General features: G+C 42.6%; 1 protein-coding gene across 1 annotated transcript; it reads right to left on the minus strand.

Moving 5' to 3' along the window:
- Positions 1–9,519: 9,519 nt before the first annotated feature.
- Positions 9,520–18,951, minus strand: otud3 (OTU deubiquitinase 3). Its single transcript, XM_046337191.1, has 8 exons — positions 18,797–18,951; positions 12,527–12,833; positions 12,111–12,259; positions 11,835–11,947; positions 11,300–11,422; positions 11,058–11,187; positions 10,582–10,772; positions 9,520–10,211 (listed from the first exon to the last, which is right to left on the minus strand). Exons 2-8 carry the CDS (start codon positions 12,733–12,735, stop codon positions 10,053–10,055), a joined length of 1,074 nt encoding a protein of 357 aa, XP_046193147.1. The 5' UTR covers positions 12,736–12,833; positions 18,797–18,951; the 3' UTR covers positions 9,520–10,052.
- Positions 18,952–22,097: the final 3,146 nt, after the last annotated feature.

The following is a 22,097-nucleotide window of genomic DNA, read 5'->3' on the forward strand; positions in this document are numbered from 1 at the left end:
TTTTAGGCCTACATCAGAATCATAACTCTTCTTATCAGGATTTTCGTTACAATCTTCATCGATACAACCTAACATCTCTAAATATCAAAATGGTCTAATCAAGACCTAAGTTCCTCGCATATGAAGAATCAGGATTCAGTCATCTATTTAGGTTTGAGGCATGTATTCATCATTCCACTGGTCAGATCTTGGAATCAGTCCATACCGCACCATCTGTTTTCTCATTGATTTCTCCAGAGTCCTGGAAATGAGACCTCATACACAGGGAATTAGACAAAAGCTACACAAAACTAAAACAGTCACACAGGTGAAGGTAGCCCATAACACAGTGATCATAACATTTTTCAATTTTCCAAACATACTATCAAACCAATTAGTCAGAGAAGTATCCACCCCAGAGTTTTCTGCCAACTCGTTAGCCAGGGTGGTCAAACCAGCTAAGGCTTTGGTCACTGATTCGTCCGGAGCTGTGCCATCGGGGAACAAACCACCTCCACCCACTCTCACCCTTTCCAGCCAACAAACATATCCAATACTATCCTATGTAAATTCTATTGTTAAAAGTTCCAGACGGAGCACTCTCTCTCTCTCTTCTACCTGGCTCTACGTCTTTGTGTTTGATAAGGGTAAAGGCATGCCTAACTGCACTAGTTGCACAACTACCGGTCCAATCAGTAGGCAGGTTAGGCCCCAGTCTCACACCTCCACAAACCACCAGACATCCATTCTAGGCCTTTTATCTTACTAAAGTCCTCAGACCCAGGTCCCTCATTGTCTTGTCAACTGTAACATTCTCTGTCCTATTGCATGTTCTTACTTCCCCTACATCCCATCCGTTTGTGATGTAGCGAGCCATACAATAATAATGTCCTGTAACTGTGAAAGGGGGAAGCCTGGATGCGATGGACACATCGAAGGGAGGGGAAACCTAAAATAATGCAGATCAATGCAACTGTCATCGTCTGGCTTTTCCGGCCTTCAAGAACAGCTTTACCATACAGGCCATTCCCCTGGGTGAATCAATTCCATCAAATGGAAAGGGGATGGTAGTCAGCTGAGGTTTGGCTGTGGCACAGGCATAACATTCTTCTTTAGCTACTGATATGGCTGTATAGTGGATCCAAAGGTTAGAATCCCCATTACCAGTTTCTACCTCAATCACTTCATTCAGATCTTTCGTCTTCACTATCTTCACTGGCCCTTGGCTCTGGACTACTCTGCTGTCAGTGTCTGTTGTGTCAGGTGCTCTGCTTGTATTCCTGCTGACGACAGAGTTACCACCTGGCCTAACCTCCTCTACCCGTAACCGTACTAGGGTGTCGACCGAAAACTGGTAAAATCCAACATACCATAACCCTAGATCCTCTATCATTACTTTTTTAATGATAAGGCGTATCTCCAGATTACAGTCAAAAACTCTCACCTTCACTATACTCCACCTTCTTCCATACTTGGTGAGTGAATTCATATAGCCCTCTCTCTCCGTATGAGCTATGACCTGTGTCCACGACCAACATGGGGACCTGCACCGATATATACCATAATGGCTCAGAGTAGTAGACTGCCATGTAGATAGAGACCCCATTTGGTCTACATAAAACTCCATTGAGACATCCTTCCCAACCTCTACTCTTAACTTCCTGTCTAGCCAGATCTAGGGATCTCTTATGCTTGTTTGGAACAAAATCCTCATCCTCTAAACCATGGGTCAAATTACCACTCTCCGCATACGCAGGTGGGACGTGGTGTATCAGGAATATTGCTCCCACGATAAGACAGCACTCCGGTGAAGCCCCACCCTTTTCCCGGAAAACATATCAGCAGCAAGAGGCCAAGACACACTTTCACTTATATGAACGCTCACAGCAGGGAAAGGTTGGGTAAAAGGGAAGTCTTCAGTGGGAGTGTAACCCCCGTATCCTGTTGATTACGGTTCTGCTCCTACCCCTATGATTGTTCGTCAGTGTCACTGTGTCCTACCCTCTTAAAATGTGTGATATGCACCCAAGTTGCTCTTTCAGCTATCCTCATCTTGTAGGCAGTCACCAGGAGTACTTGGTATGGCCCCACCCACCGTGCTGCTTCCCGTCTATCCTCATCGCGTAGGCAGTCACCAGGAGTACTTGGTATGGCCCCACCCACCGTGCTGCTTCCCGTCTATCCTCATCGCGTAGGCAGTCACCAGGAGTACTTGGTTTGGCCCCACCCACCGTGCTGCTTCCCATCTATCCTCATCGCGTAGGCAGTCACCAGGAGTACTTGGTTTGGCCCCACCCACCGTGCTGCTTCCCATCTATCCTCATCGTGTAGGCAGTCACCAGGAGTACTTGGTTTGGCCCCACCCACCGTGCTGCTTCCCGTCTATTCTCCTCGAGGACTGAATTGAGTGAATCACCTTATCCTGTAGTTCACCTGTAGTGCATAAATCTTGGACATACAGGTTTGGTTAACAAACAGTTTCTCATATGTTCTATCTGATTATATCTTTAACTTCTATGCCTACTTGTTAAACATTTGACTGATTTTTAAAAATGTATTTATTTATCAGGGTGTGATGCAGCACCCCTACTTCCAGCAGCTATGATATCTTTGTAGTGACTGGGTGTATTCATACAGCATCCAAAGTGTAATTAATAACTTCACCATGCTCAAAGTGATATTCAATATCTGCTTTTGTTTTACCCATCTACCAATAGGTGCCCTTCTTTGTGAGGCATTGGAAAACCTCTCTGGTCTTTGTGGTTGAATCTGTGTTTGAAATTCACTGCTCAACTGAGGGACTTTTTGTATGTGGGGTACAGGGATGAGGTAGTCATTCAAAAATCATGTTAAACACTATTATTGAGTCCATGCAACTTATTATGTGACTTGTTAAGCCTAAATTTACTCCTGAACTGATTTACGCTTGCCTAAACAAAGGGGGTGAATACTTATGCAACAACTAGATTTTAGTTATTTAATTTGTAAACATTTGTAAAATTGTATTTTCACTTTGACATTATAGAGTATCTTGTGTATATCACCATTACATCTATTTCAATCCCACGTTGTAACACAACAACATTTTAAAAATCTAAAGGGGATGAATACTTATGATACCCACTGTAGGTCTGCAGAGGAAATATAAATGATTCTACCAAATGCCTTTGACCATGTTCATACTGTACTGTGTGTAGATCTGTTCACAGTATCTGGCTCTGTTTACTGCTGGTCTCTGCTGCCTCCCTGTGGAAGTTGTACTGATGTGTTTTAGATCTACATTTTTAAATGCGTTCAAGGTTCTAGGTTGGTTCATATTCAATAAATTGGGAGTTGTACATCAGTTAAGACACAGGGACTGAATGTCTTAGACTTTTTATTGAGGATCGGGATGCTGATTGGAGGAATTCATTAAGGAAGGGTTGATAACAAAAGGGATTGCAGAAATTAGGATGAACATGAATCAGATGTATGCCCCGCCTTTGCTGATTGGCGAGGGAAAGCGATTGGTTGGAAATTTTCAAAGAATGAGTCTTATTTCATGGCCCTCACAATATTCTAATTTTCTCTTCTCCCTCTGCCATTTACGCCTCCTGCTTTTTTTCTTTTAATTGTAGCTTCCTTATTTTCTTCTGCCTCTTCCTTCTTCTCATTCAATTGTTTTTTTCTCCTCAGCTCTCTTTTTTGCCTCCTACTGCACTTACTTCTTTTCCTCCTCCTTCTCCCACACTATCCTTATCTTATATTTTCTCCCTCTTTATCCCTCATTCTCTGTTTCTCCCAACACCTTTTCTCCTCCCCATTATTACCTGTTCTGTCTTTTTGCCCTTTCTTCCCTGCTTTTGCCTTCTGTTGCAATTTCTTGAGGATCTGCTGTTTGTTCTTTAACTCCTGTTCTATGAATTGTCTTTGTTGTTTAACACCAGTCTCTCCTCCTCATCACCCTCATTATCACTCAGAGGTTTTCTCCCTCTCCTTCTTCTCTTTTTTCTCACTCTCCTTTAGGTTCTCCTTTCCCTTCCTCACTTCCTCAGTTTCACAAGGGACAGGACTGCCCCCACTCCTACATCAGACGCATTGGCCTCTACCCCGAACTGACGGGAAGGTTGAACCAGGATGGGAGCAGTGGTGAAGCGATGTTTTAGGCCCGCTCAGCAGCAGAGGTCCGTGTGAACAAAACCTTGGGAGAGGGGAGTCCTGACAAGGGGGAAGCCAGGGTGCTGTAACCCTGGATAAAGCGGCGATAGAAGCTGGCAAACCCCAGGAATCGTTGCAGCTGCACCCTGGACGAAGGCTGGGGCCAGTCCACCACCACTCTCCCCTCCCTGTGATCCATCTGGACACTCCCAGCGGAGATGATGCACCCGTGAAAGGGGATGGTGGAGCGATGGAACTCGCACTTCTCTGCCTTAACAAACAGCTGTTTCTCCAGGAGTTGTTGAAGAACCTGTCGGACTAGGAGCACATATTCTTGGGGGGAGCGGGAGAAGACGAGGATGTCATCAATGTAGACAAAGATGAACCAGTTCAACATGTCGCGGAGAACATCATTTACCAGAGCCTGTAACACAACAGGGGCGTTGATGAGGCCAAATGGCATGACCAGATACTCGTAGTGGTCGCTGGCCGTGTTGAAGGTGGTCACCCATCCCCCTCCCGGGTTTGCTGGGTCAGTCATGGCTAGTTTGTACTAACACGTTTGAAGGTAAGACCCAGGTGAAGACAATGTCGAAATAACAAAAGTTTATTAAATCGAACATGGGCAGTCAAAGGTAAGGACGGCAGGCAGGCTCAGAGTCAGGTCAGGCAGAGGTCAGTAATCCAGAGTAGCGGGGCAAAGATACAGGCCTGCAGACAAGATCTGGACAGGCAGAAAGGTCTAAACTAAAAAAACAAGAACTAGAAAACAGGCACTATAGACAGGACAGGAGCAAAGGGGAAAATGCTGGTAGGTATGAATGAACAAAACGAACTGGCAACAGACAAACAGAGAATACAGGTATAAATACACAGGGGATTTTGGGCGACACCTGGAGGAGGGTGGAGACATTCACAAAGACAGGTGAAAAAAAGATCAGGGTGGGACACCTTGCTGCTATTCCATGTTGGAGAATCTTGAACATGGCTGTCTCCATCTTCTGGTCAAACTCAGAAAGCACATTTCAAAATTCCAGAGGTGAATTTGACAAATATTTTCTAATATACACTACCGGTCAAACGTTTTAGAACACCTACTCATTCAAAGGTTTTTCTTTATTTTTCTTATTTTCTACATTATAGATTAATAGTGAAGACATCAAAACTATGAAATAACACATATGGAATCATGTAGTAACCAAAAAAGTGTTAAGCAAATCTAAATATATTTTATATTTGAGATTCTTAAAATAGCCACCCTTTGCCTTGATGACAGCTTTGCACACTCTTGGCATTCTCTGAACCAGCTTCATGAGCTAGTCACCTGTAAGATTGCGCCGAAGAGGTTGGTTGACGTTTTACATGCCTGTAATCAATTGTGCTATTTTGTTTGTTTCTTTGCATTGTTTGTAACTTATTTTGCACATAATGTTGCTGCTACCGTCTCTTATGACCGAAAATAACTTCTGGACATCAGAACTGGGATTACTCACCACGAACTGGAAGAAGCTTTTTCCTTTAACGAGTCCGACGAGAAAAATATCCTGCTTTCCTGGGAACAGGCCCAGATCCCCGTCATTTGTGTGAATAAAAGGCAGATGAAAAGAGGATGCATATCAGGCTTCCTTTTGAGAATCCGTAGGCGAGGGAGTAAACTCCCACTGCCATCAATTCTACTTGCTAACATGCAACATGGAAAATAAAATTGATGATCTACAGTGAAGTATGGTGGTGGCAGGATCATGCTGTGGGGATGTTTTTCATCTGCAGGGACTGGGAAACTGGTCAGAATTTAAGGAATGATGGATGGCGCTAAATACAGGGAAATTCTTGAGGGAAACCTGTTTCAGTCTTCCAGAGATTTGAGACTGGGACGGAGGTTCACCTTCCAGCAGGACAATGACCTTAAGCATACTGCTAAAGCAACACTTGAGTGGTTTAAGGGGAAACATTTAAATGTCTTGAAATGGCCTAGTCAAATCCCAGACCTCAATCCTATTGAGAATCTGTGGTATGACTTAAAGATTGCTGTACACCAGTGGAACCCATCCAATTTGAAGGAGCTGGAGCAGTTTTGTCTAGAAGAATGGGCAAAAATCCCAGTGGCTAGATGTGCCAAGCTTATAGAGACATACCCCAAGAGACTTGCAGCTGTAATTGCCGCAAAAGGTGGCTCTACAAAGTATTGACTTTGGGGGGGTGGCTTTGGGGGGGGGATGAATAGTTATGCGTGCACAAATGTTTCTTTTTTAATTCCAAGTTGTAAGGCAACAAAATAGGAAAAATGCCAAAGGGGGTGAATACTTTCGCAAGCTACTGTAGCTACATTTAAAAAAAGGTCAGTCATGATCATTAATGAGAAACTGACTAAACTGCCTTTCGTTGATTATATAGAACACATTTAATTGTGAAATAAATCAATTATATCTATTAAAATTCTTTAATAATATTTATTTATGTTATTTATTTGACATTTTGCAGGATAAAATCTCTTGAGATGCACCATTTCATTTTCAAGAGTGTAAAAATAAAATAATACTCAGTAACAAAACTAATGGCAACTACTATCTTATAATAGTAACAATTAAATTATATATTTAAAAAAGCATACATTAAGAGCATAATAAAGTAATTTTTGTACAACTACTAATAGGCCCACAGCTAATAAAAACTACTGCTACAATTACTAATACAACTAATACAAAACATGTACCTATAATATATACTGTACATATATACTTACTTACAAATATCTTCACATGGTGATGTTTCTACTAAAAAACAGAAACAGTTTTTTCTTAAAATTAACAATTCACTGTGTGGCTTGGGGTTAAATTCCCCACTCCTGTAATTCTCACAGAAACCAGTTTATGTCATCGTTTTTAAAAACAGATGCAACTAGTTTTGCTCAACAAAAAAAATGTAGTCTCATCCCAACTTTTTAAGTTACTTCAACAAAACTATTTTGAAGTACAAATCCCCCTTGAGAGAATTGAGACGTGGATTGTGTATGTGTGCCGTGGGCAAGCCAAAATATTTAAGTGCTTTTGGACACAGTATGGTAGTCGGTGCCAGGCGGACTGGTTTGACTATGTCAAGAACTGCAACGCTGCTGGGTTTTTCACGCTCAACAGTTTCCCATGTGTATCAAGAATGGTCCACCACCCAAAGGACATCCAGCCAACTTACTTTTAGTGTTGAAGCATCATCCAGACAGTTTTTTTGGGGTCAGAATTCCATTCCTGATATTTCTTTGGCAGGCTTAGGTGCTTGCATTAGCCACATAGTGGTAGTGGCCAGACTCACCCAAAGACGTGCTTCAAAAAATCTCCACATAAAATTCTAAAGACTATTAAGTTTTCGGGGAGGCTGTAGAAAAATCTGATATTGTTTTTTTTCTGCAAACTTTCGCAATTGTGCTTTTAAAGAAAATGGACTAGCTACTTCAGTCGTAGTTCGTTGCATGCAAAGATTTTTATAACTAACCCAAGATAGACCAGAGTCTGTCGTTTCCAATGGGAGCAAATTAATAATAGTTGGCAGAACAAGCAAGGATGTGGGCAGAGCCAAGCATGAGTTAGTGAAATCCTATTCTAGCATTTATTTGCATATTTCCGTTAGGAAAAGTCTACTCTGGTGAAGTGCGCTTGTGCAATAACTAAATCTGCACTCCTTCTAAACAATGCCATTTTTTGAAACTTTGGCAAAGGTTAAAGTCTACAAAACCCTGTCCACTCTGTTGTTACAGATTATAGTTTTGGAAACAGAAAACCGTATGGAGGTCAAATATTTCATAGATGAGAAAATTTGAAGAATGTCGACCAAAATCCATCTTCTCCCACTGGGCTTCCTTTCATCACCATATTTGGCAGTGAATGGAAATGTCAACTGGATACTTCACATTTATATGTCCAGTGAAATATCTGTCTCATTGTTCTAGTTGGCCGAGATGTCACTAGCTTGGACAGGGATAAGATTACAGAAAGCCTAGATGACAAAGAAGCTACTAATGTGGCAATTGAGCAAGTTGAGGTGACTAAACTGCTTGGAGTAACCCTGGACTGTAAACTGTCACGGTCAAAAAATATGGATACAACAGGAGCTAAGATGGGGAGAAGTATGTCCTTAATAAAGCACTCCTCTACCTTCTTAACAGCGCTATCAACAAGGCAGGTCCTACAGGCTCTAATTTTGTCGCACGTGGACTACTGTTCAGTTGTGTGGTCAGGTGCCACAAAGAGGGACTTAGGAACATTGCAATTGGCTCCGAACAGGGCAGCACGGCTGGCACTTGGAGGTACACAGGGAGCAAACATTAATAATATGCATGTCAATCTCTCCTGGCTCAAAGTAGAGGAGAGATTGACTTCATCACTACTTGTATTTATGAGAGGTATTGACATGTTGAAAGCACCAAGCTGTCTGTTTAAGCAGTCCCCAAGTCCAGAACAGACTATGGCAGGTGCACAGTACTACATACAGCCATGACTACATGGAACTCTATTCCACATCAGGTAACTGATGCAAGCAGTATAATCAGATTTTAAAAACAGAGAAATATACACCTTATGGAAGAGTGAGGACTGTGAAGCAACACAAACATAGGCACAGACACATGCAGTCACACATAACATATGCACTATACACACACATACACATGGATTTTGTTTTGTAGATATGTTGTAGTGGAGTATAGACCTGAGGGCACACACTTACATTGTGAATTCTGTAATGAATGTATTGTAATGTTTTTAAAATTGTTTAACTGCCTTAATTTTACCAGACCCCAGGATGAGTAGCTGCTGCCTTGGCAATCAAAATGCAGTATCCCTATAGCTTTAAAAAATGTTGCTTGACCTCTAGCTTCCTATATTCCCCTGAACCTAAATTGTTTAATACTATTATGCTTCTCACACATGCTCTCAGAACCACATCACCAATGCTACAAATTAAAATCAATACAGTTCTCATTAAGAGGTACTCACCACCTTGCATATTCAGAACATTATTGGAGAGTGTATTAACTTTGAGTCATAATGATTTTATGAGTGAAACTGTGTTTTATGCTTGCAGCCTGAACCACTGATGTCATATAGGCACCCTTATTGTGACACAGTAAAGGGGAGGAGTCAGACATCCTGAACATTGATACTGCTCCAATCTACATTATCCATGGTAAAATAAATCAGTTTTATAAAACATACTTGTAATTTGAGAAGATCATTGGCCAAAATATTGCCCAAATTATCACAGAAAACAGTGCAGCCTACCAGAATGTAATATGCTATCTTGTATCAGCTATTGAAGATATTGATTCAGTCATTGACATACTGTACTTAATCAAAAAGTACAAAAAAATACACATTTAAGATGAGATATTTCTAAATATTAATGAAAATCAAATACTGTAAAGATGTTCATTTATTGCCACATTACATGTCATACAAGAGAGTGCTTCACAATCATTCATAAGCAAATCTCCCAAATGAAGCATTTCTTTAAACCTGATCAATAATACTGGAACTGCCATTAACCAGATAAAATATAAATTCATTACGAGTCACCTAAACTTCTTCAGAAAACATTTCATTCTGTTTACAATGATGTTTCTCTCTTCCCTTTCTTCTTTGGCTGTAATCAGAGAAATTCAACACAAAACTAACTCAGAGGCCAAGATGTACTGCATGGTCAATGTCAACATCATCCCTCATTCACCAGCATAGAAAGAGACACACTGTATTGATTCTACAGAGGAAACTATGTACACCAATATCCTCATAGTCAACCACAACCCTGAACACATTCACACACACCCTATCGCAGGCACTATACATTTGCAAAGAAACTAAAGGGTATATGAAAGTCATCCAATGTGATTGAGATTGATTCTGTGTGCAAAACATTGTCAACCGCTGCTTTATTTGGCTATGCTCTGTCTATATACTAAGTGTATTTAGAGCTGGCACTAGAGTGACCGGCTCCGAGAGGTTCTGGTCAGGTGTTCCTTTGCTCTGAAGAACCTTCTGTCGATGCCTTTCCTCTTGTCGCTTTTTCTTCACCAAGTGCTGCTGCTCTTTCCTCTGCTTGTTTGAAGCCTGAGAGAGGGGTAGAAAATCAGGGGGTCAAGATGAAAAGGGGGAGACTTCATGTCCGTTCTGAATTAAATTGAGAAATGCAGGTCTATTTAATCTGAAATTTGAATTGAAATAGTCACACAGACTCAGAATACTGATACAGAACTGGGATTTGAGTGCTGAGCCGTCGTATAGCGATATCACTCTCCGGCGCGTCACATATACCATTACAACTCCCCACATGAGACCAAGGTTCAATCCATGTGTTCACCTTTCCCACTGTTTCTCCAACTTGCCTGTCTCCCCATCTAATTTCCTTACTGTCTGAATGGAATGTGTTAAATTACAAAATAATATATATTTTTAAAGAATTAGAATTTGAGCATCTTACCTTGGATTTGTGTAGGTTGCCTCCATCAGGTGGAAGTTTGTGATCACTGCATTCTGTCGCTGCCTCTCTACACGCAGAGCATGATCCCGAGGCACACTGGCCGTGACACACTTGGGCTGATAGCTCAGAATCGAACAGCCACCCAGCGTTGATTGTGGCGACACTCAGCTGAAACAGATTCTCCTCTTCACCTGAGAGACATAGCACACAACACACATGGGGTCAGTTGCAGTGAATATATCAGATGCTCCTGTTGATCATTATCAAGAGGTTTTTGGTTGGTAGCTCCCTCTAAAAGATGGAAATCCCCAAAACAGCCAATAAACATCAGTTGTATTTATTAGCAATGTTTATTATAAGAGGTAGGCTAAGACTGCAGATAAATTCAAGTTTGATAGGGAGTTGGGGTTAGAAAAGGACCCCAAACAACTAGTAGACACTGATAATCAGAATGCACTGGGGGAGAAGACACTCACAGTTCGGGCCCATGTTCTCCAGGGAATTTAGGATCACATTGTCCTCCTCTGAGGAGGTGGGCGAGGGGGCTTTCCGTCTGTCTGTCTGGCTGTCACCAAACTCACGCTGCCCACTCGAATTATGTAGATTCTGAAGGGACAAGAGTGGGGTGGGGGGGGGTAAAGGATATTGTGAAAATAGGACTAATCCAAAGGTCAAAATATTTGGTAGTGTGTTTTAGCTGAAAGGGTCGTTTTCGTACCTCTATACGCAGCTGAGCAGGGCTCTCAGAGTTGTCACCAAATGGTCTTACACTGTCGTAATGGTCTCCATAGCGATAGGCAATGTGTAACTCTCGGCCAACCAGCTTCTCAGAGCCATTAATCTGAATTGAGGAAACATAATGAGTAGGAACTATCAATAGGGGTATTTCGTACATTCTGTTTCATTAGAAGGACTTCAGTTTAAAAAACAGTAGTGTGCCAGAATGTGGTCTCGTGGTAGGACCATATATACCACCTTGCAACAGGGGATTCATGCCTCTCCTCGCTGACCTTTTCATATATACCCTTCTATTTTGTACTACGCCCTTATTTACTTTCCTATTGTTCTTTCAGAAAATAAAAAATAAATAAAAAAATAGGCCTACTTAATGAGATTGGGATCTCCTTTAAAAACAAACAAAGTCAAATAAAGTGCTTACCCAATTGTGCATTGCTATACCCTTTATACAGCTTAATATCTCTAGCCAAAAGTAGTAAACTATATGGGCAATAGGGTGTCATTGAGGTTACTACCTCCCACAGTGGGGTGTTGAGCTGATGAATGACCACTTTAAGCTGTTGGCTGCGGGCGAACGCCACAATGGCATCATTGCCAGCAAAAGTGCCAGGCTGGGAAAGGTTTGACACTGAGAGGAAGAGAACAACATAACAACAGAGAGAAACATTAGTGACAAGACCTTTAAAGACAATATTTAGGTTGACTTGCATGCTATCAGAAACTTGGGCAGCCAACAACATTTTCACAAGCAAATAGTATTTGGTTTCTATCATATTGGGACATTTCCTTACAATGCTGTGCGAAGGGCACATCATCCTCCACAAAGGGCTCAAAGTCCTGCCGGTGTGACATCATGTACTGCACAGTCTCTTGGCGCAGACGCAGGTGTCCCCGAGAGTGTCCCTCCAACTGGTCACCCAGAGCCCGGAACAGGCAATTACTACAGGACGGACACAGTATTAGTCAACGTTATAACATACATTTATAATAGCACTTTGGTGGCATTCCAGGCTGACTACATTTCAGACTTTGCATTGCATCAACCAATGATTACATGCCACATCATCAATTACAGTCTGGCATCAGAATGCTATATCATATGATATGTGGTTAGCTGATATATTAAATACCTATTGCGTTGTGAGGTCTGGCAAGTGTCTGCAATGTAGTCAGCCTGGAACGTGGTCCTTCTCTCTCTGAATCTTACCCATCTCCAGGCACCTCTCTCAGTTTGAGCCCCAGCGCATGGAGCTGTTTGGAGAAGCTGACGAACTCCTCTCCATCATCCCTGTCCTGGGGCCGGTTCTTACGGTCCTTTGCGATTGCCCTGCGCGCGGACCGCTCATCCCGCTTCCGCTCCACGTCACTCTTCCTGTTTCCACCACGCACTGGCTTTCCTGTCTGCTTCCGAGACATGGCTGCCGGGCCTACAGACACAGATCTTCACAGATGCAGTAGATCTCTCAGTCATTCACTGGCACATGCAGTTGGGTTACTTCCACACAGGTGGAATCCTGTGTTTCAGAAAGAGGAGGGAAAGAATAGAGATGAGAGTTTGAATGCAACTTAGAAAATGAGCTACAACGTGTAACAACTCAGTTACTTCCACATTTCACATACTCTAACTGGGATAGTAGCCAGCTACAAAAAGATGGTTCATATTAGCTAGTTACAGTCAGTTGATACGTGGCACAGCAGGCAATTGCAATTCCAAATGGGTTAGCTAATTATGATGTAGCTGTCTAGCTCTCAAACTGTAGGCAGCATTCTGCCTTGTCTTAACTGTTTTCAGCCTTCTGCTTCACCCACGACTGGCTCATGTGTACTACAATCCCAAAGCTGTGTTTTTATTGTTCAGAAACGTCAATAATCATCGCTTGTGATAGTTTTCGAAACATATGGCCTTTATCTTTCATAAGCGAGAAACTATCCTTAAAATTAATATATATATATACTTACTGTAGCAGTTCTGCACAGATCCATACATCTATGGGTGCCTCAATCCACAAAACTACACTTCTGATAAGCATAACTTGGGAAGTTTAGAAACAAGTGTTTGAAGCACACTAGATAGCTAATTAGCACGTCTTTTTTCATTAAACAAGCGCTGTAACATGGAGATATGGTCATGTGGGAACACCAAGTTACACCTTTTTACAGGGCTTAGGGTTATCTATTTAACCTTTCCTTGTATTATTATTTCTCGCTGATATGAAAGATCCTTATGCTTCCAAAACCATACCGCAAACGATGCGTTGGGCGGTTAACAAAACTACTCCATAGAGAAGACGCCTTCATCCAATGACTTACACTATATATACAAAAGTATGTGGACAACTCTTGAAATTAGCATATTCGAGTATTTCAGACACTTTTTTTCACCTTTATTTAACCAGGTAGGCAAGTTGAGAACAAGTTCTCATTTACAATTGCGATCTGGCCAAGATAAAGCAAAGCAGTTCGACAGATACAACGACACAGAGTTACACATGGAGGAAAACAAACATACAGTCAATAATACAGTATAAACGAGTCTATATACAATGTGAGCAAATGAGGTGAGAAGGGAGGTAAAGGCAAAAATGGCCATGGTGGCAAAGTAAATACAATATAGCAAGTAAAACACTGTAATGGTAGTTTTGCAATGGAAGAATGTGCAAAGTAGAAATAAAAATAATGGGGTGCAAAGGAGCAAAATAAATTTATTAAATACAGTTGGGAAAGAGGTAGTTGTTTGGGCTAAATTATAGGTGGGCTATGTACAGGTGCAGTAATCTGTGAGCTGCTCTGACAGTTGGTGCTTAAAGCTAGTGAGGGAGATAAGTGTTTCCAGTTTCAGAGATTTTTGTAGTTCGTTCCAGTCATTGGCAGCAGAGAACTGGAAGGAGAGGCGGCCAAAGAAAGAATTGGTTTTGGGGGTGACTAGAGAGATATACCTGCTGGAGCGTGTGCTACAGGTGGGAGATGCTATGGTGGCCAGCGAGCTGAGATAAGGGGGGACTTTACCTAGCAGGGTCTTGTAGATGACATGGAGCCAGTGGGTTTGGCGACGAGTGTGAAGCGAGGGCCAGCCAACGAGAGCGTACAGGTCGCAATGGTGGGTAGTATATGGGGCTTTGGTGACAAAACGGATTGCACTGTGATAGACTGTATCTAATATGTTGAGTAGGGTATTGGAGGCTATTTTGTAAATGGCATTGCCAAAGTCGAGGATTGGTAGGATGGTCAGTTTTACAAGGGTATGTTTGGCAGCATGAGTGAAGGATGTTTTGTTGCGAAATAGGAAGCCAATTCTAGATTTAACTTTGGATTGGAGATGTTTGATATGGGTCTGGAAGGAGAGTTTACAGTCTAACCAGACACCTAGGTATTTGTAGTTGTCCACGTATTCTAAGTCAGAGCCGTCCAGAGTAGTGATGTTGGACAGGCGGGTAGGTGCAGGTAGCGATCGGTTGAAGAGCATGCATTTAGTTTTACTTGTATTTAAGAGCAATTGGAGGCCACGGAAGGAGAGTTGTATGGCATTGAAGCTTGCCTGGAGGGTTGTTAACACAGTGTCCAAAGAAGGGCCAGAAGTATACAGAATGGTGTCGTCTGCGTAGAGGTGGATCAGAGACTCACCAGCAGCAAGAGCGACTTCATTGATGTATACAGAGGAGAGTCAGTCCAAGAATTGAACCCTGTGGCACCCCCATAGAGACTGCCAGAGGTCCCGACAGCAGACCCTCCGATTTGACACACTGAACTCTATCAGAGAAGTAAATGGTGAACCAGGCGAGGCAATCATTTGAGAAACCAAGGCTGTCGAGTCTGCCGATGAGGATGTGGTGATTGACAGAGTCGAAAGCCTTGGCCAGATCAATGAATACGGCTGCACAGTAATGTTTCTTATCGATGGCGGTTAAGATATCGTTTAGGACCTTGAGCGTGGCTGAGGTGCACCCATGACCAGCTCTGAAACCAGATTGCATAGCAGAGAAGGTATGGTGAGATTCGAAATGGTCGGTAATCTGTTTGTTGACTTGGCTTTCGAAGACCTTAGAAAGGCATGGTAGGATAGATATAAGGCTGTAGCAGTTTGGGTCAAGAGTGTCCCCCCCTTTGAAGAGGGGGATAACCGCAGCTGCTTTCCAATCTTTGGGAATCTCAGACGACACAAAAGAGAGGCTGAACAGGCTAGTAATAGGGGTGGCAACAATTTCGGCAGATAATTTTTGAAAGGGTCCAGATTGTCTAGCCCGGCTGATTTGTAGGGGTCCAGATTTTGCAGCTCTTTCAGAACATCAGCTGAACGGATTTGGGAGAAGGAGAAATGGGGATGGCTTGGGCGAGTTGCTGTTGGGGGTGCAGTGCTGTTGACCAGGGTAGGAGTAGCCAGGTGGAAAGCATGGCCAGCCGTAGAAAAATGCTTATTGAAATTCTCAATTATGGTGGATTTATCAGTGGTGACAGTGTTTCCTATCTTCAGTGCAGTGGGCAGCTGGGAGGAGGTGTTCTTATTCTCCATGGACTTTACAGTGTCCCAGAACTTTGAGTTAGTGTTGCAGGAAGCAAATTTCTGCTTGAAAAAGCCAGCCTTGGCTTTTCTAACTGCCTGTGTATAATGGTTTCTAGCTTCCCTGAACAGCTGCATATCACGGGGGCTGTTCGATGCTAATGCAGAACGCCATAGGATGTTTTTGTGTTGGTTAAGGGCAGTCAGGTCTGGGGAGAACCAAGGGCTATATCTGTTCCTGGTTCTACATTTCTTGAATGGGGCATGTTTATTTAAGATGGTTAGGAAGGCATTTAAAAAAAATATCCAGGCATCCTCTACTGACGGGATGAGATCAATATCCTTCCAGGATACCCCGGCCAGGTCGATTAGAAAGGCCTGCTCGCTGAAGTGTTTCAGGGAGCGTTTTACAGTGATGAGTGGAGGTCGTTTGACCGCTGACCCATTACGGATGCAGGCAATGAGGCAGTGATCGCTGAGATCTTGGTTGAAGACAGCAGAGGTGTATTTAGAGGGGAAGTTGGTTAGGATGATATCTATGAGGGTGCCCATGTTTAAGGCTTTGGGGAGGTACCTGGTAGGTTCATTGATAATGTGTGTGAGATTGAGGGCATCAAGTTTAGATTGTAGGATGGCTGGGGTGTTAAGCATGTTCCAGTTTAGGTCGCCTAGCAGCACGAGCTCTGAAGATAGATGGGGGGCAATCAGTTCACATATTGTGTCCAGAGCACAGCTGGGGGCAGAGGGTGGTCTATAGCAGGCGGCAACGGTGAGAGACTTGTTTTTAGAGAGGTAGATTTTTAAAAGTAGAAGTTCAAATTGTTTGGGTACAGACCAGGATAGTAGGATATAGCCTGCAGAGTTATCTTTGCAGTAGATTGCAACACCTCCCCTTTGGCAGTTCTATCTTGTCTGAAAATGTTGTAGTTTGGAATTAAAATTTCAGAATTTTTGGTGGTCTTCCTAAGCCAGGATTCAGACACAGCTAGAACATCCAGGTTGGCAGAGTATGCTAAAGCAGTGAATAGAACAAACTTAGGGAGGAGGCTTCTAATGTTAACATGCATGAAACCAAGGCTATTACGGTTACAGAAGTCATCAAAAGAGAGCGCCTGGGGAATAGGAGTGGAGCTAGGCACTACAGGGCCTGGATTCACCTCTACATCGCCAGAGGAACATAGGAGGAGTAGAATAAGGTTGCGGCTAAAAGCAATAAGAATTGGTCGTCTAGAACGTCTGGAACAGAGAGTAAAAGGAGGTTTCTGGGGGCGATAAAATAGCATCAAGGTATAATGTACAGACAAAGGTATGGTAGGATGTGAATACAGTAGAGGTAAACCTAGGTATTGAGTGATGAAGAGAGAGATATTGTCTCTAGAAACCTGTTGCTCACAGGTGTATAAAAATCGAGCACACAGCCATGCAATTTCCATAGACAAACATTGACAGTAGAATGGCCTTACTGAAGAGCTGAGTGACTTTCAAAGGTGCACCATCATAGGATGCCACGTTTCCAACAAGTCAGTACGTCAAATTTCTCCCCTCCTAGAGCTGCTCAGATCAACTGTAAGTGCTGTTATTGTGAAGTGGAAACATCTCGGAGCAACAATGGCTCAGCTGCAAAGTGGTAAGCCACACAAGCTCACAGAACTGCCTCTGGAAGCAACGTCAGCACAAGAACTGTTCGTCAGGAGCTTCATGAAATGGGTTGCCGTGGCCGAGCAGCTGCACACAAGCTTAAGATCACCATGCGTAAGGCCAAGCGTCGGCTGGAGTGGTGTAAATCTTTCTAACATTGGTCTCTGAAGCAGTCGAAACGCGTTCTCTGCAGTGACGAATTACGGTTCAACATCTGGCAGTCTGACAGACGAATCTGGCCCAAGGCATTATGCCAACTGTAAAGTTTGGTGGTGGAGTAGGAATAATGGTCTGGAGTGGTTTTTCATGGTTCGGGCTAGGCCCCTCAGTTTCAATGAAGGGAAATCTTAACGCTACAGCATACAATGACATTCTAGACAATTCTGTGCTTCCAACAATGTTCCAAATCTATTTGAAAGCCTTCCCAGGAGAGTGGAGGCTGTTACAGCATCAAAAGGAGACCAACTCCATATTAATGCCCATGATTTTGGAATGAGAGGTTTGAGGAGCAGGTGCCCACATACACTACATGACCAAAAGTATGTGTAATGAAATGGAACTGAGAGTCATGATCAAGGACCTGTCATGCTAGCTAGCTGGTAGACCTGGCATCCTGGATAACAGCAACAGCTGACAGGGCATAGAGATTATATTAGTATATTATATTCTAATGCCTAATTCTGTGACGGGTTGATTTCGACAAGCTTGAGCGAGCCTACGGCTGCGTCAGTAGGCTGGACAATAGAACGAGTCTAAATTCACCCAAGGCTGAAAACCGGCAAAAGAACGTTGGCTAAACTGGAACACTAGCACGAGGCCATAGCAAATTAATTGAATAGAACGTTCAGGAGGCGAATTGGTGCCACGGTGTTCAATAGAACTAATAGAAGCTGGCAGGGTGAAAAATGCACCAAAATAAGGCCTGTTTTTTCGTGATTACTTCAAGCAGCTGGGACATATGGTAATATTGTGAAACTGGGCTGCACGGCGGATGTAATGAAGTAGTTATCAGAAAAAAAAGCGGTGTTAAACATTTCATGTGTTCAGCCTAACGTTAGTGGCCTGGCCAGTTGACGCGTTACCGTAGCTAGCTATAGCTAATTGCATTCGCTGATCAGCAACTAGCTAGCTTACGAGCAACTGTTATGTCAGCTGGATATGACTGCAAGAAAGCTAGGTTAGCAGACTTTTTAGCTAGGTAACTAGTTTGCAAACGTTAGCTGCTAATGCTACTGGCTAGGTTTGTTAGTCAGTTGGCTAGCTCCAGTCTCGTTCTCGCTGATTTCGAGTTAACCACAACAGTGAATACATGTTAAGCCATCAGAATACAACGAAGTTACTCACATTCCACAGAAAACACCCGATGACACTCAACGAACGTCCTGTACTACGTTATTTTTACCTAAATAAGATCTGACTCATGAGCTTGTTTACAATTGCTGTTCAGCGCCACCATCTCCGAGTACGGAAGTGTGAGTGCATCAAATCATATCAACAGGTCGTTTTCAATAAAACGTCACAATACGTTTGATTTGGCTGCAAGTAGACCCCCAGCTCCACTAAAACCATTGACAAACTACTTGCCGTTTTCTAGGGATTGTTAAATACATGTTATAACTATTTTGTTTTAATTTCGTCACCTATTGAGCATAATCAGCAACGACAAATGTCCGATTATTCAATGCAAAACAATTGCGCACATTTAGCTGTATCATCAGAGTTATACTGCAAGTAATTGCATGCTTTTCATGATGAGTAAACATCAATGATGCATAATAGAAAATGCCCGCACTGAAGATGTCTATATTGGTCTGTTAAAACAACTACTTTTGTGAAAATGTTTTTTACTAAATGCATTTGAGTATTTACAAGCATTTGTAATGTGAGTCTGATAATTATTTGTACTAAACAGTTAATCTGATAATACTTGTGAAATATAAAAAATATTTGCTTGATATTTTTTCCACTTCCTTTAAATATTTAGCAATTGAAACTTATTTCTATGTGTTAACTGAAACGGTCTATGAAATTATTTTACATGTCAGTAGGTGCTCTTATCAAGAGCAATTTACAGTAGTAAGGCCTACATTTTAGTACTGGTCTCCCATGGAAATCAAACCTATAACCCAGTGGTTCTTAACCTTGTTGGAGGTACTGAACCCCAACAGTTTTATATGCGCATTCACCGAACCCTTCTTAATTGGAAAAAAAATCAAATTCAAAACATATGTGTATATATTTGACTGGTGCACAAAATGAACCGTGCATCAACATCACTGTGTTCAAAGAACAAAATCATCAAAACATTTTCACACAAAAACAAAAACATAATAATGAATATTTACTGCAAATCAGTGTGACTTCTGCTGTTGCCTTTCAGAGACCAGTTCAGAAATGCGCGGCTTCACCTTGGCAAGTGCCACTCATGTCATTTTCGCAACAAAGTCTGTTCCTTTTCGTCGTTTTTATGTCCAGCATCCTCGAAAAGGATTGCTCGGAAAGATATGTTGTAACAAACGGTATAAAAATCTCCAGAGCTTTCTTAGCAATAACAGGGTACGTTACCATTTGTTGACACCAAAACGTTGAAAGCGTTGTTGTTCTGAAAAGTTGCTGTTGAACCTGGCTCTGCTGAATTTCAATGATTTCATCGAGGTATTCATCATTGACATCTGTTGTCTCAACACTAAACGTGAACGGCTGTCTCACCCATGCTGGATATGACTCTCTTGTAGGAAAGTATCCGTCGAGAGACTTTGCAAGCTCATCTAAGTGCATGGCAATTGCTTGCTTCAGTTCAGTGGGTACAGAAATGTCTTCGATTCCAGATACATCTTCGATCTTACTTACACAGTCGTCCAGCAGGGGAAAGTTTGCGAAGTGTTTGTTCTCTGTTCGTCGTTTCCATAACAGTAGCTTTTTTTGAAAAGCCTTCAGGTTTTCCTCAGCTTCGATGATGTTGACTCCACCGCCCTGCATCTTTTGATTGAGATGATTGAGAGCTGCGAAGATATCGGCCATGTACGCTAAAATGAGAATGAACTCAGAATTTTTGAAGCAATCTGCATGACAATGTTGGTGCTCTTGCAAAAACAGGGCTAATTCCACACGCACGGCAAAAACACGATTCAGCACCTGTCCCCGGGATAACCACCTAACATTAGAATGGTACAGAAGTACCTCGAATTCAGAGCCCATTTCTTTACACAGCTCACTGAAGATGCGATGCCGCAGAGCACTAGTTCGCACATAGTTCACGCATTCAACTACAATTTTTAATACTTCTGCCAGTTTTGGAGGAAAGGTTTTTGTTGCCAACGCATGCCTGTGCAGAATACAATGCGTAACAATGATGTGTGGTGCATTGGCTTTCACTAGCGCACCAAAACCAGACTTTCTTCCCAGCATGACTGGAGCTCCGTCCGAACAAACTGCAGAAACCATATCCCACGAAAGATTGTTGTCTTTGAAGAAGTCATCCACAAGTTTCTTCACATCGGCTGCCTTGGTTGTTGTTGTAAGAGGCTTACAAAATAAAAATTCTTCCTTTATCACGTCGTCTTTCACATAGCGCACGAATACAGCAAGCTGGCTTAGATTGGAAACGTCTGTGGTCTCGTCGAGTTGAAGGCTGAATTTTGCCGGACTTGAAATCAGATCTGCAACTACTTGAGCCAAGATGTCTTTGCTCATGTCCTCTATTCTGTTGCTGATGGTGTCATTTGAAAGAGGGATTTGGGATAACTTCGGCCTCTTTTCCCAGCATGATATTCGCCATCTTCAACACAGCTGGTTTCATGAATGTTTCACCAATGGTGTGTGGTTTGCCCTGCTTTGCGATCAGGTAAGCAACTTCGTATGATGCTGTGAGGATCGGTTTGTTGATGGGTACAAAGCCGAGAACAGGCAGAGTAGCCTTTTCATCGAATCTGGCTCTCTTCACCTTGAATTCAGCGAGGGTTGTGTTCTTATATTTTCCATCTCCATGCAGCTTAAGGAAGTGTTCTCTTAGTTTTGAAGGTGCTAGACTAGAATTGCTCAACTTGGCATTGCAAATCATGCAGTTAGGACACTGACTCCCATCACGTTCGGTTATACATGTAAATCCATATTGTACATATTCGTCCGACCACTTTCTTTTTTTGCTCGACATAGTAAGTATGAAGGGATTAAAATATTAAGAAAGAAATCACAAGACGTACCATCACCATAGTCACAAACTGAGCGCGCCAAATTCCCTGCAGCACAGATAGGCCAAGCGATGTAGCGTGATCACCTGCAGCCAATGATGGCCAAGCGGAGCGTGTCATCACGAATCATATGAATCGGATGTTTGTCTTGACCTCCGCCGAACCCCTGAGACCGACTCACCGAACCCCTGGGGTTCGATCGAACCCAGGTTAAGAACCACTGCTCTAGACCCAAACTGTTATAGACCTATATCCATCCTGCCTTGCCTTTCTAAAATCTTCGTAAGCCAAGTTAACAATCAGATCACCGACCATTTCGAAACCGTACCTTCTATGCAATCTGGATTCCGAGCTGGTCATGGGGGCACCTCAGCCACGCTCAAGGTCCTAAACGATAACCGCATCAATAAAAGACAGTACTGTGCAGCTGTCTTCATCGACCTGGCCAAGGCTTT

This window comes from Oncorhynchus gorbuscha, linkage group LG03, assembly GCF_021184085.1.
Source record: "Oncorhynchus gorbuscha isolate QuinsamMale2020 ecotype Even-year linkage group LG03, OgorEven_v1.0, whole genome shotgun sequence".
Taxonomy (NCBI): domain Eukaryota; kingdom Metazoa; phylum Chordata; class Actinopteri; order Salmoniformes; family Salmonidae; genus Oncorhynchus; species Oncorhynchus gorbuscha.